Here is a 16970-nt window from a genome sequence, read left to right as displayed (position 1 = left end):
ACAGACAGACAGACAGACAGACAGACAGACAGACAGACAAACATGTATAGGCAGATAGATAAGGTGTTATTGTTTTTTTGTTTGTTTTACCAGATGTTTGTTTGCTCTAATTTATGAATCCGGACACAGTCTAATGGAAACTATACGAATCACTGGGACAAATATTGATTTATACATTTCACCGTTGCGGGTTTTGTTTTTTCCATCATGAAATCTTTCCTACCTGAAATTCAGCCAACAGTTGATTGCGCTCACGCCAAACAGTTTCTCCAAGGAGACATGGATCAAGGTTCAAAGTCAAACATTTGTTTGGCTTTACGTGTATATTTACTCTTGTGATACACATTCGGAGAGCGATCATTCAGCGGAGTGAACTATATTTCTGCCTGAGCGGGGCCTCACAGAACAAATCTGAAATGACATCACTTGAGAGCGATGACAGCCAGTCTAATCTAGAACAAGCAGTGTGTGCCCGGCGAAACCTCCAGCCAATTCCTCTTGTTCTGACAGGCGTGGCACCTGCACAATGTGCTGCTCTGTCCACGGCAGGAGGTTCATGATGGCAGCCTGCACTGCATTGTTCAGGGAGATCTTGGCCCTTTTCTCCGTGATGGCCAGCAGCCGAGCATACCCCCCCTCCCACCCCCCAACCCCAAAAAAATCCCATTTGCACTCCGGACAAAGGAAGGAGAAGCAGATGATTGTTGGTCGCTGTGATGTGATGATGATTACGGCGATAATGTGTGCGAGGGTGTGACATGAATGTGTGATAGTGTACTATATGAGAGACGGAGTAGAAGTGGGGGGGGGAGGTGGTACGTCCATGTGCAAGTGTGTATGTGTGTGCATGTGCATGCATGTGTGTGTGAGATGCTCATGCAAGAGCAATAGTAAATGGCTGTTTTACCACCATGCTTCCTGTTTGGCAGCAGGGGTGACATTTAACAAATGAATGTGTAAACTTACCTCTCTCCCCCTCCCTCCCTCCCTCTCTCTCCCTTTACGTAGCGGTGTGTATTCCAAGTTGCTTGGACCCCTGATAAGCCATGCCACTCCACCTCTAATTTCTAGCATGTGTCTACTTAAAGTTCATTAATGATGACTCAAAACAATGGGTACATTCAGTGGCTTTCCCATTCACAAGAAAAGAGTTCTGTCCCGGCCAAAAAAACAAAAGAAAACAACAAAACAAAGAAAAAAAGGAAAAAAGAACACTTGGAGTTGACATCATCGCCGTTGGATGAGCTCCACGAGTTGCAACTGACGTCCCTTTTCCTGCTCTCCCGGCTCCGTGAACTACCGCGGGGTCAAATGAGTTGAAAATCTTCACTTCCACACTCGCGAGTGTTGGGAGGAAGGAACCTTGGGATTATTTTTCAAAGTGACGGGGGGGAGGGGGGGACACAGCGGTCCCACGAGCCTTGACTTGTGTCCGCCTGCTTTGCTGACCGGCCAACGTGGAAATGGTTTGCGTGTCAAGAAGCTGCGGTAGGATGCGACGGCCGAGAGGCGAAGACAGGCGAGGGTTGACGCACGGCCCTCTCTTCCCTGCCGCTTCCTCTCGTTCCCACCTTGGAAAGGAAAGGTCAGGGAGGGGGGGTGAGGGCTGGCCCCCGCGTGATTCACAAGCAATTTCCACATCTAAGATGGTTTCGGTCAATGCCGCGTTTCCCCACCTACATTATATCCTGCGACCTCTTCCGTTAAATGCGGCCAGGAAGTTTCATACTTGAAAGAGGCGGACAGATGGCTTCAGTCGCTGCGGCGTAGACCTTCTGTCATGTCAATTTGCATGTTCTCCGTGTGGGCATGCAAAAAGTGTTTGTGCCAGTGTGCAGTGTGTGTGCAGTGTGTGTGTGTGTATTTGTATATATCCGTATCCAAATATGCGTGCGAGGATCAAGGGCAGCGCAGGTCAACAGGGACATAACTCACTTTGCCACAGCAGAGCCCGGCAACACGTCCAACATCCCCAGACGGGCCGCACTCACATCTTGAAGTGTTTGGAGTCGCGTCAGTCCGGTCTGGCGACTGGAACCGGGGCTGTCAAAGTGGTGCACGGCGCTGGAGCCAAACACGGCCCAGACTCACGAAAGGAGCGTCACCGTCCCGTCTTTAAGGGGGTAAAAATAAAGCTCTGGGTCGCATTTACACCGCAGTGACGTTGACGGAGAGAGCTGTGGCTAGCCTGCAGATGTACGGGCCTAAATGGCCGCGCTGACAAATGACGGCGGCGATGGCAGAAAAGGAAGCGAGGTCAAGAGGGACAATAGCGACGCCTCACCGCATCGTGCACGGTGGGGGACACGTCTCACGGTAAACATCTTGAAAAAAACATTTTTTAGTCGGCGTTTCTTCACCGAGCTTTTCCACGCGGCTGTTCGCGTTGTGCTCAACGTCACACTTGAGGTACCAAGATTATTTAAACCGGTTTGTGGAGGGCGAGCGCCGTGGTACACTGGAACCAGTTTACACCTATTAAAAACAGTCTCATTCAGCATGTAATACGCTCATCTTTTCCTCCCCTTTTTATTTTACAAAGGCTCCCCTTAAATGTTGAGCTTTACCCACAGTATCCCACTTGTGCATCGCCAGATAAAGCTCAGCGTTAAAAGCGGTCAATAACTAATCCCACCATTATGTAGGGCAACACCACGGCCGGCCCCACGTCTTCTGCTTTCAGTCAAGTTTATGGGTAATGCCTACTATTATGATTCATGGCGGTCTATAACCTCCACCCCCCCCCCACCAAAAGATGGAAGAAGTGATTTATCAAATGAACAAGAGCTGAACAAAACAGGAGGAGAGATTAAAAAAAAGAGGTCAAGGGCGCCCCTTGCCCCCTCTACCCTTTTACCGTACTTCCTCTGGTCCGGCAGACAAAGAGAAATGGGGTTTCCAGACCTGCTCAACAGATAAAGGCGATCCAAGTCTTCCCCGAAATCCCTCAATGCCCGCAGGGCCCCCGACGGGTCCTCAGACTGCGACTGTTCTCTCAAGAGCCACTCCAAAACGGAGGCGGGAGGTCGAAATGGACATAATTCAGTCGCACAATCGAAGGCTGGCATATACGTTTTCCAGGTGTTCTGAGAGTGCGTTTTCACCAAGGGTCCCCCCCAAGACCGGCACAAGGTTGAGGAGAGGCGACAGAGGTGTTCCTTCTTTTTCAATATTTAATGTTCAATTACAGTAGGGAATACATTATAAAACCAATGATGTGGGACCAATTCATTACCGGGGCTTGAACGTACAGCAAACACCTCTTTATTTGACAGCCAAGAGCGGGAAGACCTCCGCGTCCTGTTCATAGACGACATAAAGGTACGACATATACACATTGTATGTATTTATCCTTACATGCGAATATATACATCTTCAAGCATAAACGGTACTGCCAGGAATTTGTCCATACAAGTCAACTGATGTGTGATTCTGTCTTGTGGGTTTGGACTATTCCAGGTTTCTTCACTCCGACCACAGCGTAGCATCTCGGTGACAGCAGGGGATCAAAGAGCTGCACCAGTGCGGAGAATGAGACGTCCTCCTGTGGTGCGCACACACACACACACACACACACACACACACACACACACACACACACACACACACACACACACACACACACACACACACACACACACACCAGAAATTACACCCTCCCCCCGGCTTGTCCTAAAACCTCGTGTTGTGGCGTTCTGCGATGAGAGATGTTGCTACCCTTTAAGATCTCCTTTGTTTAAATCCTGCGGGATGAAACATCTGTGCAAATATTATGTCAGGCGTTCCTGTACAAAACCCGTTTGTCTCTACCAACAGTCCGCCCTCCATATTGATCTTTCTGATTGATAAGCCGCAGCTCTCGCGCCCCTTCGGACACAATACAGGCTAAGCTGAAGGCGCACGTACACCTTTTTTGAGGACATTACATATATAACTCCACAATATCACTATATTATGCATAATTCCATTATACGTCCCTGTCGAGGAAGTCCATTAGATATACAGTTGCATGTGTAATCAGCACTTGAAAGCCGCTGGCTCGTATATATATTGCACTGCGATGACTCAGACCAGAGATAAGCGTGTTGTGTTTGGCCGGAGAAACGTCAGGATATCAAATGGCAGGCCAGCTTTAATGAGGCCGACATATACATTCAATGGTCCGAATGTAAAAAAAAAAAAAAAAATCCACAGCCCCCGATGAGATTTCCACTCGCTCACACATCTGTCATCAGGGGAGCGGATTTCAAATCCCCCCTCGATGTACGTCCTGTACAAACAAGTTATAAACATCATAAATCAATACGCACAGCTGACTTGAAAGAAGGGATTTTGTGGGCCCTGGGTGCGATATGGCTGCTGGATAAACTCACCATGTCCTAGAAGAGGGGATTTGTTTTCCACCGGAGCCCTAAATCTAAGCCTTTTTATACGTGGAAAATTGTGATTGTGCCGATTCCTTAACGGCGTCGCTGGGGGAACCTTTGCGGACGTTGTGTGGATGCAGAAATGTTGGGGAGCGTGTCACGACAAAATGTTGTTCACAGTCCCGGTAATGTCGTTTCCAAGACTTAAATTCTGGACTTTTACGCGGAAAATGAGGAATATGTGGTTGGGAGTTTGTCGGGATTAGAGTGTAGCTGCGAACTTGTGGATGGGGATATACTCACCTTTCTCTCACCCCCCCCCCCACACACACACACACACACGGCAACTGATACCTTGGTCCCTCTGCGGAGTTTTGGTTTACCTGTTCTTTTAGGTAGCAGAGGCGATCCAGCAGAATTAGACCTTCAACGCAGGGAGCCAAGATAACCTTCAGCTAAGCAGAAAAGCCAGGAAAATATAGACGTTAGCTGCATTACATGCAATAACAGATACTTGAGCACACGTTGATGATTTCTGATCGGCTCGCTCTCTCTGTGCATCCTCGACATTATGGCCGTCTGTGTGCCTGCTTCACTAAAATGCAAGAAGCAAGAAAGTATTCAAGTTTTTTAGGCTACACCACAAACGTTCTGAACTAGGAATACAGCGTGGATGGTGTCTTCCTGTTTGGCTACGGGCAATTCCAAAAAAACATTTCACTGTGTTATTTCACGAAGGGAAGCTGGTTTGAAACTACAATTAGTGGTCTTTGCTGAAACCCCGGTCTCTTCTGACTCACCGATCGTCCCTGTGGCGCTATCCTTCAGATTATACTGTGCAAAATAGACTGCGACTTAACAGCGTTATATTTCTTGGTGTACAGAGTACAGAAAAAACACCAGCATAAACACTTGTGCAAAGTAAAGTTGGAAGAAGTAACGGAGAAAGGTTAACTGAGGCAAAGCGCTGTGCGTTCACAGCTGACCAGATTCAGCACAACACAACATAGGCTCACCATGTTGAAGGCATGCATCTCGTCCATCCGTGGTCTGTACGTGTTGAGGTAGTCCTGAATGACACCGTCGGACAGCTGTAGAGAGCGAGAGAATAATGTAATACCTACAAACCATTTCCCCCCTTTTTTCTCCCCAATTGTACCCATCCAATTACCCCCACTCTACCGACCCATCCTGGTCGCTGCTCCACCCCCTCTGCCGATCCGGGGAGGGCTGGCGACTCCACATGCCTCCTCCGAGACATGTGGAGTCGCCAGCCGCTTCCTTTCACCTGACAGTGAGGGGTTTCGCCAGGGGGACGAAGCGCAAGGGAGGATCACGCTATTCCCCCCAATCGTCCCCCCCCCCCGAACAGGCACCCCAACTGACCGGAGGAGGTGCTAGTGCAGCAACCAGGACACATACCCACATCCGGCCTCCCACCGGCAGACAAGGCCAAATGTGTCTGTAGGGACGCCCGACCAAGCCGGAGGTTACTTGGGGACTCAAACCAGCGATCCCCGTGCTGGTAGGTAATGGAATAGACTGCCATGCCACCTGAACACCCCTCACAAACTTTTTTTTTTTTTAAGTGCAACTTTCCACATGTTATTTTCAAAAGGCAGCTTGAGTCGATGACGATATTTTAACCCTGACCTTTGAGTCGTCCAAGTCCAGTCTGCTTAAAGCTCTCCGAACATAGTTGGCAAAGGATTTAGCTTTGGAGTAGACGTTCCCCACTCGCTTTTCACTGTTGAAAGGGCGCGCGCACACACACACACACACACAGACACACACACACACACACACACACACACACACACACACACAAAATCATAAAATTCAGCTTCTTACAGCGTCTCATCTCGAGTCCCTGAACAGCTAACGTCTGGCCCGGTGGTGCTGAAATAAACAACGCTCACTCTTTAATTCTCACTTTGCTTCTATTTTTATGACACCTTAGCAACTAAAAGCAAACTGTTCATCAACAGAGCAGTAATGAATACATTCTGTTGGGGAGGAAAACTACCGGTTATGCAACCCCGAGCTAACGCTAGTAATTACACCGAAGGTCACGGGGAGACCTCGCGTGCACGAGCGGAGACGAGGCCACGCACGTCGTGCAGGACCCACGGCCTGCAATGGAAAATGTGGCGTTTGCTCCGGAGCTGTCCGTCTGAAAAACTCAATGTTTCCCCGTGCCTCCACCAACAATCCGTGGTAATAACTGTGACTGTAATGTAACACCACAAGATTCGTTTTGAAGATTAAAAAAAAAAGAAAAACTGTTATTTGGTATCTGTGTGCGTCAATAAGGTCTCATCTGTGAACGGGAGGTACATCACGGCAGCGGTCGGGGGGGAGCAAATTCGTTACTTTGGTTACGGGAGCCAGTCCACGTCTTAAGATGGGGTACCTTTTAAAAGAACTGTAGCGGTCCCTCAGAATGACATGAAGAACCGCCCTGTAGAACAAGGACTCCATCTGAATCTGCAGCAAGAAGGACAGAGGGATCAATTTTGAAGTCATTTAAAAGAAAACACAACACTGAGATTGGTTATCCCCTCGTGTTTCTCCTCCAGCGTTCATGCGAAAGAAACACTTTGCCTGTTCCAAGCCTGATGCAAGACTTGCGAGCAATCAGGACGGGTTTTTAAACGCAGACCCCCATTCCAACATGAAATCAATCTCGCCATGATTGCATTAATATTTATAAACATTCCATATTAATGGCTGCTGGACCGCCGCATCGGCCTTGGCCCAGAGTTCTGAGCTCCAACATTTGAAAACAAATACTCCATAGTCAATCACACCACGCATTAGAACAACAGGAGAGGTAATGCGCTGTTTGTTCTGATGTCTATACTAGATCTGGGAGGGGGATAATTAAATCCTACGAGTATGCAAATGTTTGCTGACGATGTTTTCCGCAGCAGAATTTGATGGAACAATCTGGACGGGTTTGAGCTGACCATGTTTCATATATAATTCTCGTCTGACTTGGCGTCACTTACCCCTTGGCCGACGGAGACTCTCTCCAAAGCCTGTTTTTTGAATTAAAAAAAAAATTACAAAATGTTAAGTGGCTGGAAATGCAGCCGTAAGGGAAGTTTGATAATTATATGTGGAAAAAATGATAAGTATCCCATGCAAGCTCTTTATTTATTTATTTTAATTTTCCCCCTTTTTCTCCCCAATTGTATCCAGCCAGTTACCCCACTCTTCCGAGCCGTCCCGGTCACTGCTCCACCCCCTCAGCAGAGGGGGTGGAGACTACCACATGCCTCCTCCGATACATGTGGAGTCACCAGCTGCTTCTTGTCACCTGACAGTGAGGAGTTTCACCAGGGGGACGTAGCGCGTGGGAGGATCACGCTATTCCCCCCCCACAGTTCCCCCTCCTCCCCCCGAACAGGCACCCCAACCGACCAGAGGAGGCGCTAGTGCAGTGACCAGGACACATACCCACATCCGGCTTCCCACCCGCAGACACGGCCAATTGTGTCTGTAGGGACGCCCGACCAAGCCGGAGGTAACACGGGGATTCGAATCAGCGATCCCCGTGTTGGTGGGCAACGGAACAGACCGCCACGCCACCCAGACGCCCCTCCCATGCCATCTCCTAACTTAAATTTTACAAAACGGATCTTTTTCATCCCGGCGACCCACTTACAAACCTTAAATCATGAAATATTCCTGATTGTGAATCTATGTAAGAGGAGTGTGTTGCACAGCTGCTGTGGACGGGACGGATCACACCGACAAATGAATACGTATATATGTTGAGGGACTGGCTGCAGAGCACTTGTAGCGGTGTGTCATCTCACTCACCAGGCAGGCAGACATCCTCGCATTTCTGCCACAAAACCAGGCCTGTTCCCGAAGGTACTGACTCAGAGGAAATCCCCAAACGCCGTCCGGACACTCTGAGAAGGAAACAACACAGACACAAAAACGCACACGCACACACACACGCACACGTACATATGCATGAAGTATCGACAGACTGAGCAGCGTGGCATACTAATTGGGTCTTTTATAAGCGATGCTGATCTGTGACCATGATCCTTAACTATCCACTGAGATAGCAAGATTGATGGCCTCAAACTGAGGAAATGTTTCAGCTTCCTTACAAAAAGGGAAATTTACCAGCCGCTATAAAAAACTGCCGCGAATAGTTTAATAGATTAGATTAACAGATTAACAAAACTGCCAGTAGAATGGGACTTTTTGCATACCAAAATAACCGCCGACTTCTAAATTAGATTGTAAGAAATGTCTCATGATGTTATTCTGGACCTCCAACCAAACCAGACAGACACACACACCTCACACACACATATACACTCGTGCACATGCACACCTCATAGCAGTGTAGCGTGCGCACACGTCATCTGACGAGAGATGCTGGATGCATCCTTCAGATGATCTGACCTCCTTTTTGCAGCATCCCTGAAACAGTACGCTGCTTCCACCAAGGCCCGTCAAGTCGGAAGGGATACAGTGAAGTGGAGCATTAATAAAATGTGAGCAGGCAATCGGGGTCGTTCATGCTACCATGGAAACACTAAGTGGCACATTAGCTAGCACAGGGGTTCCCAAACTCTTCCATGCCAAGGCCCCCCCAAATAACATTAGCTTCTGGCCAGGGCCCCCCTTTTTGCAAGATGTCTTTAAAAACCCATTAACAATATTCCCACTTCTAATTTCTCTTTTTTGTTCCCTGTTAAAGGAATTTTTTTTTTTTTAGGGAGTTGTTCCTTATCCGATGCAAGGGTCTAAGGGACAGGATGTTGTGTTGCTGTAAAGCTCCTTGAGGCAAATGTGTAATTTGTGATATTGGGCTATACGAATAAAATTGACTTGACAATACTACAGCAAATGTAAAAAAAACAACTTCTGAATATATTTCCTTACTTTTATTAATGCAATAATAATTACATTTGTATTTCAAATCTTTAATCATTCCCTTAGATTCAATATTTAATAATAAGCATTGTTTGTCAGTTTAGCTTACATTAGATTATTGTAAATCTAATGGTAAATATTAATAATTATATATTATAACTTATATTTTATTAGTCGATTTTATCTAAAAAAAATTATTTTTTTTAGCATTTTCCCTCCAATTTGCTGAGGCCCCTCTGGCGCCCCCTGGCGAGGGGTCCGCGGCCCCCCTCTTTGAAAACCACCGAGCTTTCACGTCAGCTTTTTGCATCTGGGCTCTGCACACTGCTTGTTTGTGCAGACTCTCAGACCCGTTTCAAGTGGACTAGATTTTCGTCAGTCTGAAAGCCCGACTGCGTTTCACGGCACACAGCGAGGATGCCGGGCCGTGCATATGAAGAGGCCAAAGGCACAACACTTACCTGCTCACTTACGTCCCTTTTGCCACTTAGAAAGACTAATATTTATCATTTTATTGCGAGTGACCAGGCGCTGCATAAAGTCCCAAACACACGGGAGGGGGACACCGTGGCTCCAGCTGTTTGATGACCTTCTGACATGGTCCCTTTGCTATTGCCACGGGCGAATGTAAATGTTGACCGAGGAAAGCTCACCCTATATCAACAACGCGAAACCTAATGCATCTGATGCAATTTAACCCCTGCACACATTTTTGACTTCCCTCCAATAACTGCATTTTCACCTCTACTCAATTAGCTTTTCAGCTCTTTAGCTGTTCACTGCCTCTTTGAGGTGAGATATCCCGCCACGGGAGTTGGCCCGCAGCCCGGACCGCATTGCACTGCCAGCAAAAGAGAGAAAATGTGTGTGCGTGTGTGAGAGCGGGAGAGACAAAGGCAGAATGCTTTGTATCACTGTTCGGAGGGCTTGGACCGGGGGAGAGAGAGGCGCACAAAAGACTACCGATGGCCTAGAATGTTTTCAATCAGCTGTCATGATGTCATTCATGCTTGGCTCAAAAAGCACTGCCTCTGGACAGTGAGAGGGTCATAGGTCACGCTGTTTGCAGAGACGGCACGATATTGCGCAGCTTAATATCAATATCAACTGCAGCGAGGGCTCCTGAGAGGCATGTGGAGGTTTGCAGCGGTATGAGGACTCTTGTTGACGGTTTCATACCTCATTACTCGGGACAGTATGAGAGCAGACATCACAAAGCCATGAAAGAGGGATTTTGGCAGTCGATCCTGTGTATTGGTAAATGAACAGAGCGATGCTGATATAAAAACTGATATGGACAATTTGTGACATTCTCCAAGTGAAACTCCGTGGGAACTAAATAAAAGTGAAGCCCTGCTGAACAGAGATTAAATAATATGCAAATGTTGTAAAATCAATCACTTTCAATTGACCCCTGTTTAAATTATAAGGTCAAAAATGTCTCATTTTCAAAGCCCTTAAACAACCATTCTAAATCAATAAATCCACTATGATGAGTCCAACAGTGTGTCTCTAAACCTAACTCGTTCTCCAGAAGCACAAGTTGGCCGAGCCCTCCACATGCTCTGTGGAAGAGTTCACTTGTTCACTTTTGATTGTTCGATTCAGGATTAAAGTTTGACAAACAAACCAGTCAAGTAGTAAAATTAAGCTTCATGCAGCTCTGCTCCATCTCCAAACTCAGATCAATTCTCTGTACTTCTGACCCTTGCGGTCGCCTCACAGCAAGAAGGTCCTGGGTTTGAACCCCAGGGTTGTCCTGCCTCGGGGGTCGTCCCAGGTTGTCCTCTGTGTGGAGTTTGCATGTTCTCCCCATTTCTGTGTGGGTTTCCTCCGGGTGCTCCGGTTTCCTCCCACAGTCCAAAGACATGTAGGTCAGGTGAATCGGCCATACTAAATTGTCTCTAGGTGTGTGTGTGTGTGTGTGTGTGTGTGTGTGTGTGTGTGGGCCCTGTGATGAACCGGTGGCCTGTCCAGGGTGTTTCCCCGCCTGTCGCCCAATGACTGCTGGGATAGGCTCCAGCATCCCATGACCCCAATTGGGATAAGCAGTTTGGATAATGGATGCATGGATGGACTATAGAATATGAATAACAAGTGTTTGTGCATCCTTTTGTTGTTCTATTATGCACAATAGTTCACTCTACTGAATCAGCAATCAAAAGCATATTGCAGGTGACAGAATGATGATCAATGGTGTGAGAGAGAGAGAGAGAGAGAGAGAGAGAGAGAGAGAGAGAGAGAGAGAGAGAGAGAGAGAGACGGGTTGCTGGCTCTAGGTGATGCTTCTTATACGATAGAATCACAATTTCACTAAAGGGGGTGGAGGTTTGTGAAAGGATCTGTTCTTACACATGACTGGTTCCCTGCTGTACTTCAGCAGTATGATGTGCGAGTCCATAATATACAGAAACACAGATACACACAGAGACAGTCACACACTACCTTATATGGGATTCGAGTAAAGTACATTTTGGACATTCTAAGAATTTTATTGGGGCTGGAGCACAAAGTTGTAAACTAAGAGTGTTTACAAATATCTCATATCTAAAAATCTGCAGAAGCTTAATGTAAATGTGTGTGTGTTTGTTTATGTATGCATGCACTCACCTGGTCCAGCAGGCTCATACTCCTCAGAGAGGAGGTGATAGCAGCAGCCTACGCTGCAGACTGCAGCTAGCTCTGGTTTGGCCACAAACATCCTCAGTGTGCTGGAGGCCAGGTCTCCACATGTGTGCAGGCCAACCATGACGGCATCCTAGAAGTTTGAGAAAAGCACGGAGGGGAGATCAATGATGTAAGTTATTGATGATGACGCACTGCAGATTTGGCACCATAATAACCTTCTGTCCCTGTTCCAACAATCCAAAGGGCAGCTGCTATGACAGACCTATAAATTCAGAAACTCTGAGAAATCTTGGTCTGTATACAGAAAAGTTGCCTAAACTTGTCCTGCAATGTTTCCACATGGCATCACATGGCATCTCAATCCACCAACAATGTCCGTCAGGACGAAGACTCCAGGACAAGGAGTCCAAAAGTCCTCCTGTTCATGTATATGTATGCAGACGGGTGACAAATGAAAGCAAAAGCCAACATAAAGTGTCTTAGGAAGGTGTTGGGCCACCACGAGCCTCCAGAACAGCTTCAGTGCTCCTTGTCATAGATTCTACAAGTCTCTGAGCTCTACTGGAGGGATGGACACCATTCTTCCAGAAGATATTCCCTCATTTGGTGTTTTGATGATGGTGGTGGAGAGCGCTGTCTGACACGCTGGTCTAAAATCTACCATAGGTGTTCAACTGGGTTGAGATCTGGTGACTGTGAAGGCCCTAGCATATGATTTACATCATGTTCATCCTCATCAAACCATTGAGAGACCCCTCGTGCCCTGTGGATGGGGGCATTGACATCCTGGAAGAGACCACCCCCATCAGGATAGAGATGTCTCATCATAGGATAAAGGTGATCACTCAGAATAACTTTATATTGATTTGCAGTGACCCTTCCCTCTAAGGGGACAAGTGGACCCAAACCATGTCAGGAAAATGCGCCCCACAGCATAACAGAGCCCCCGGACCCCCTCACTGTAGGGGTCAAGCATTCAGGTATTTCCTTTAATTTGTCACCTGTCTGACAATTTGCTGTGATTAATCGATATTAATCGCTTTTTTTCTTCGTAAGACTGAATCTCGTAATAATGGATATTTAAAAGTAAAATCACGGAATTAATGTAGAATCAACACAAAGGAAGTATATTTAAATTAAAATTCTATTGTTTAATGGCATCTTGTTAACTTTGAACACAGATTGTCTCCAGTGAACTACAGATTTCCAGTAAAACCACCAAGTCCATCAAAACTGACTGTCAGTTTGAAAGGCATATTTCTCATATGCCCTGACAGAAATAATAACAAAACCCGGGCCGATTCGTTAAAAGTGCAAGCTGAATTTCAAAACCACGGAGGCCATTAAAATTAGATTTCAGCTTAGAAGGCAATAATTTCTTGTATGCATTAATATGAAAAATGAAAAAATTAAATGAAAGCCACTTTATTTGACATTGTATTCTTAAAATGAAACGTGTTCTCTGCATTTAACCCATCCTATTGTATAGGAGCAGTGGGCAGCTGCGGCACCCGGACCAACTCCAGTTCTTCTTTCCATTGCCTTGCTCAGGGGCACAGGCAGGAGTATTAACCCTAACATGCATGTCTTTTTGATGGTGGGAGGAAACCGGAGCACCCGGAGGAAACCCACGCAGACACGGGGAGAACATGCAAACTCCACACAGAAAGGCCCTGGGACGGCCTGGGGTTCGAACCCAGGACCTTCTTGCTGTGAGGCAACAGTGCTAACCACTGAGTCACCATGCGGCCCCTAAATAATGTTAATCAGCAATAAAAATGTGTTCCATGTTCAAGTGCCGGTTGAATTCAAAGTGCCGTGAATTCACAACGTTCACAACCCCATGACCCCCCAGAACCCCATGTGCGCCCTAATGGCACAGCAGAGTAGAATATCTAATATTCTCCATGAGGGGATGAGGGCCGGGAACAAATAACGCCTACTGCCGTGAGACAGCGGAGACGAAGGTTACGCACTGTAACAGTCCGGCGAGGCGCAGAGGAGGGACAAACACAGCTCTCCATGCGCCGACAAGCAGGAGGGGGAAGCGCGCAACCGAATCCCCCGATATGCCTGTGAAACGGCCTCGCACAGCCACCACAGGAAGTAAACAATGCAGCTGCATTAACTGCGTTAAAAAAAATTTAACGTGTTAAATATTTCAAATTAATCGCAAAAATGAACATGTTAATTTTGACAGCACTAATATATATATTTGTTAGATGTGCTTGGTCTATCCACCTCTGGATTTGTTGGGCAGCTCTTGGTCTGTTAATGCCGGCCTCAAATCTACAACGTCCTCATCATCAGTGCTGATTTCACTGATGAAACTGCAACACAAATGTCCATCAAAGGCCTTAAATTCTAATTCATTTACAGTGGGAAATTCTAGATTATCTATTGTCTTGTTTGTGCTGTGGAAAAAAAAAGGTTGTTGACAAACAAGAAATTAACACTGCTAATCGTACATTTGTCATAAGCTACGTTCAAAACTGACTAGTTTTGCTCACCACCAGCTCGCTGATTAACTCTCGTAGCTCCGTCTCAGCGGTAACGTAGGATGTGAGAGGAGAAAACAGCACGGCATCGCTGCTGGGTCTATTCCGAGCCTTCCTCTCCAGGTTCTCCCTCTTCCTCCTCTCTCGCTCCTCAAAGCTCAGTTTGCTGGGGGGGGCGCGTTGGGTGGTACTCTCTATGGCGTCTACAGACAAAACACTGAGGAAGAGCGCCTCGCTTTTTGAGTCTGCTTTGTTTGAGTCCAAAATCTTGTTCGCAGCTCCATCGACTTCTTCCGTTAGTGATAACGATGGCGCTTCCAACTCGCGCTCATCCTTTTGAGTTGCTTTTTCACCTGCGGCGGTGTTTGACTGCACCTGAAAAACTTGCCTCTCGCCCTCCTCAGCTATATATAAATCGTTGTCGTCGCTTTTTTCTTTCCCGGACTTGATTTCCGTGAACTCATCCTGAGCCGTTTCTGTAGCTGTTTTCTGATTTCTTGCTGCCTTGCTGCGTTTCTGGTACGCTCTTGAGAACTTCTTTAACTTTCGGTTCCTCTCGTGGGCTCCATGAGTGTTTGTGCTCGAGGAATCAATGCCGTAGACTTGGAGGCCGTGTTGCATTGAAAGGAAGGAGCACAGGTAGCCCTTTCCCGAGCCCACATCAATCACCTGGTAACAAAGAGAGACATAGGGGGTTGGTGGTCACATCCTCTATAGTTGTTAGATCTAATATTACAACAGTGCAATAACGCTGTGGTTCTCAATCAGGTCCTCAGTACCCACAATGCTGCAGGTTTTAGACTCATACAGGTTGTTAATTTCAGGTCTAAAAATGCCATTATTAGACAGCTGGAAGATGTGCCAGAATAACCAGCAGAGATGAGAACCACTGCTCTTGGATGTTTCACTGAAATGTGCAATAAGATCAACTATGATCACAATACGCTCCACAAAGAAACCATGTCAACGTGTCTCCTCGGGCGCTTAAAGCAAAACCCACCATGTGTGGGTGAACTAAAGTTAATACTAGACTGATAAACCCTCAACTATCAGTAAAGGCTCTTGACAAAGTGTACTCTACCTGCTTGACTCGACATTGTCGGGCCAAAGAGGCCACTACCTCAGACATGGACTGGACCTCGTGGGATTTCTTAGAGTTCATAAACCCATCTGGATCCAAAATGGCATCTGATTTAGACAGAAGGGAACTGCTTGAGTATTGTGAAATAGTGGGAGTATGGACTGCACCTTTTAAGAAAGTAAACGTTTTGCCTAGGCAAGCTACAAATTAAATGCTGTTTCTGTTGTCCATCAGAATGGGAGGAGAAGCTGGACATATTGCATCCTTGGCTGGTTTCCTATTCTCAGCGGGAAAAAACCTTGTATCATCATTTTATTGTACCTTCCTCGGTGGGTGGTGAGACGGTTTGGTTTTGTCTGAGGGACTGCAGTAGCTCATCCCTGGTCATGCAGACTCCAAGGCCAGGCAGAGAATGAGCCTTGGCAGCCTCCAACAGTTCATGGACATCAACCAGCCGCTTTGTATCATCACAGAACCCAAATGTGGTCTTGCGTCGCTCTATCAAGAAGAAAGAGGCAAAAGTAAATTTGAAAAGTCATGTCTTTGTCATGTTAAACCATTTTTAGGAAAATGGTTTTTCAGGAAAACTTCCAAGCCGTTTATGAAGTTTTTACAATGAAAATCTTTAACACTGCTGTTATGACGATTTTGACAACAATAATAATGATAAAAATAGGCCTATCAAGCACTTTTCATACATGAAATGCAACTCAACATGCTTTAGATTGGAAAGAAGACAAAAGCAATCAGAAGCAGAAAAAAGATGCATTAAAAAGGCAGTTTAAAAGAGCAAGAGAATGAAGAATTAATATCTAAATGAAACCATTTAAAAGCCATCCATCCGTTGTCCAGACCGCTTATCCTGCTCTCAGATCGAAGTGAAATAAAACAACAGAGATGGATATAAAGATTAAAAAAAATACACTTAAGTAAGGTAGCCCAAATTAGAGGATGAAACTATGTAACGCAGTTACCATTTCTATTGAGCTCTGGCTCCCCCGTCTGGCCAGTGGCGGAAGTGGTGGCTAACAAGACCTCGTCTGGTGGAACAGCTATGAACTGACCCCACACATTGTGGGTGTAAAACTCGACAGTGTGTGCATTGGCAATGTTCAGTACTACGGATAAAAACCTCTTCACTTCGTCTATTCGTCGCCGGGTGTCTGAGAGCGTATAGATAGCAGAAGCCATCTCAAAAGCCTCTCCGAAGTGGACGTGAGGAGGAAACCGGCGGCGTTTCGTCACGTCCACTTTACATGCAGACAGTACTAGAGGAAAAAAGCTCATCGATCATTTCCCCCTGGACTTTTCTTCCTTCGTGAGGTTTATTGGCGGTTGGCATCCATAAACATTGCCTTACCGCCACCTACTGAAGTGCAAAAACTTGGCAGTACTGCTTTGTACACCCAGTGATCCCATTCACCACACTGTCCATTCTACAACTCGACTCAGTCTGAGTTGATGCGAAGCCTTCCCGCAGGTTGAAATCTA

General features: G+C 46.5%; 1 protein-coding gene across 1 annotated transcript; it reads right to left on the bottom strand.

Annotated features, from left to right (window-relative positions):
- Positions 1–3167: 3167 nt before the first annotated feature.
- On the bottom strand, positions 3168–16671 carry mettl25 (methyltransferase like 25). Its single transcript, XM_056277743.1, has 12 exons — positions 16454–16671; positions 15801–15977; positions 15480–15586; positions 14411–15067; positions 11883–12030; positions 8196–8290; positions 7379–7408; positions 6781–6854; positions 6021–6114; positions 5384–5458; positions 4751–4822; positions 3168–3544 (listed from the first exon to the last, which is right to left on the bottom strand). Exons 1-12 carry the CDS (start codon positions 16668–16670, stop codon positions 3416–3418), a joined length of 1875 nt encoding a protein of 624 aa, XP_056133718.1. The 5' UTR covers position 16671; the 3' UTR covers positions 3168–3415.
- Positions 16672–16970: the final 299 nt, after the last annotated feature.

Source organism: Lampris incognitus, chromosome 3, assembly GCF_029633865.1.
Source record: "Lampris incognitus isolate fLamInc1 chromosome 3, fLamInc1.hap2, whole genome shotgun sequence".
Classification (NCBI taxonomy): domain Eukaryota; kingdom Metazoa; phylum Chordata; class Actinopteri; order Lampriformes; family Lampridae; genus Lampris; species Lampris incognitus.
The sequence above is the reverse complement of the archived record's forward strand: the minus strand, read 5'-3'. Positions and strand labels throughout refer to the sequence as shown.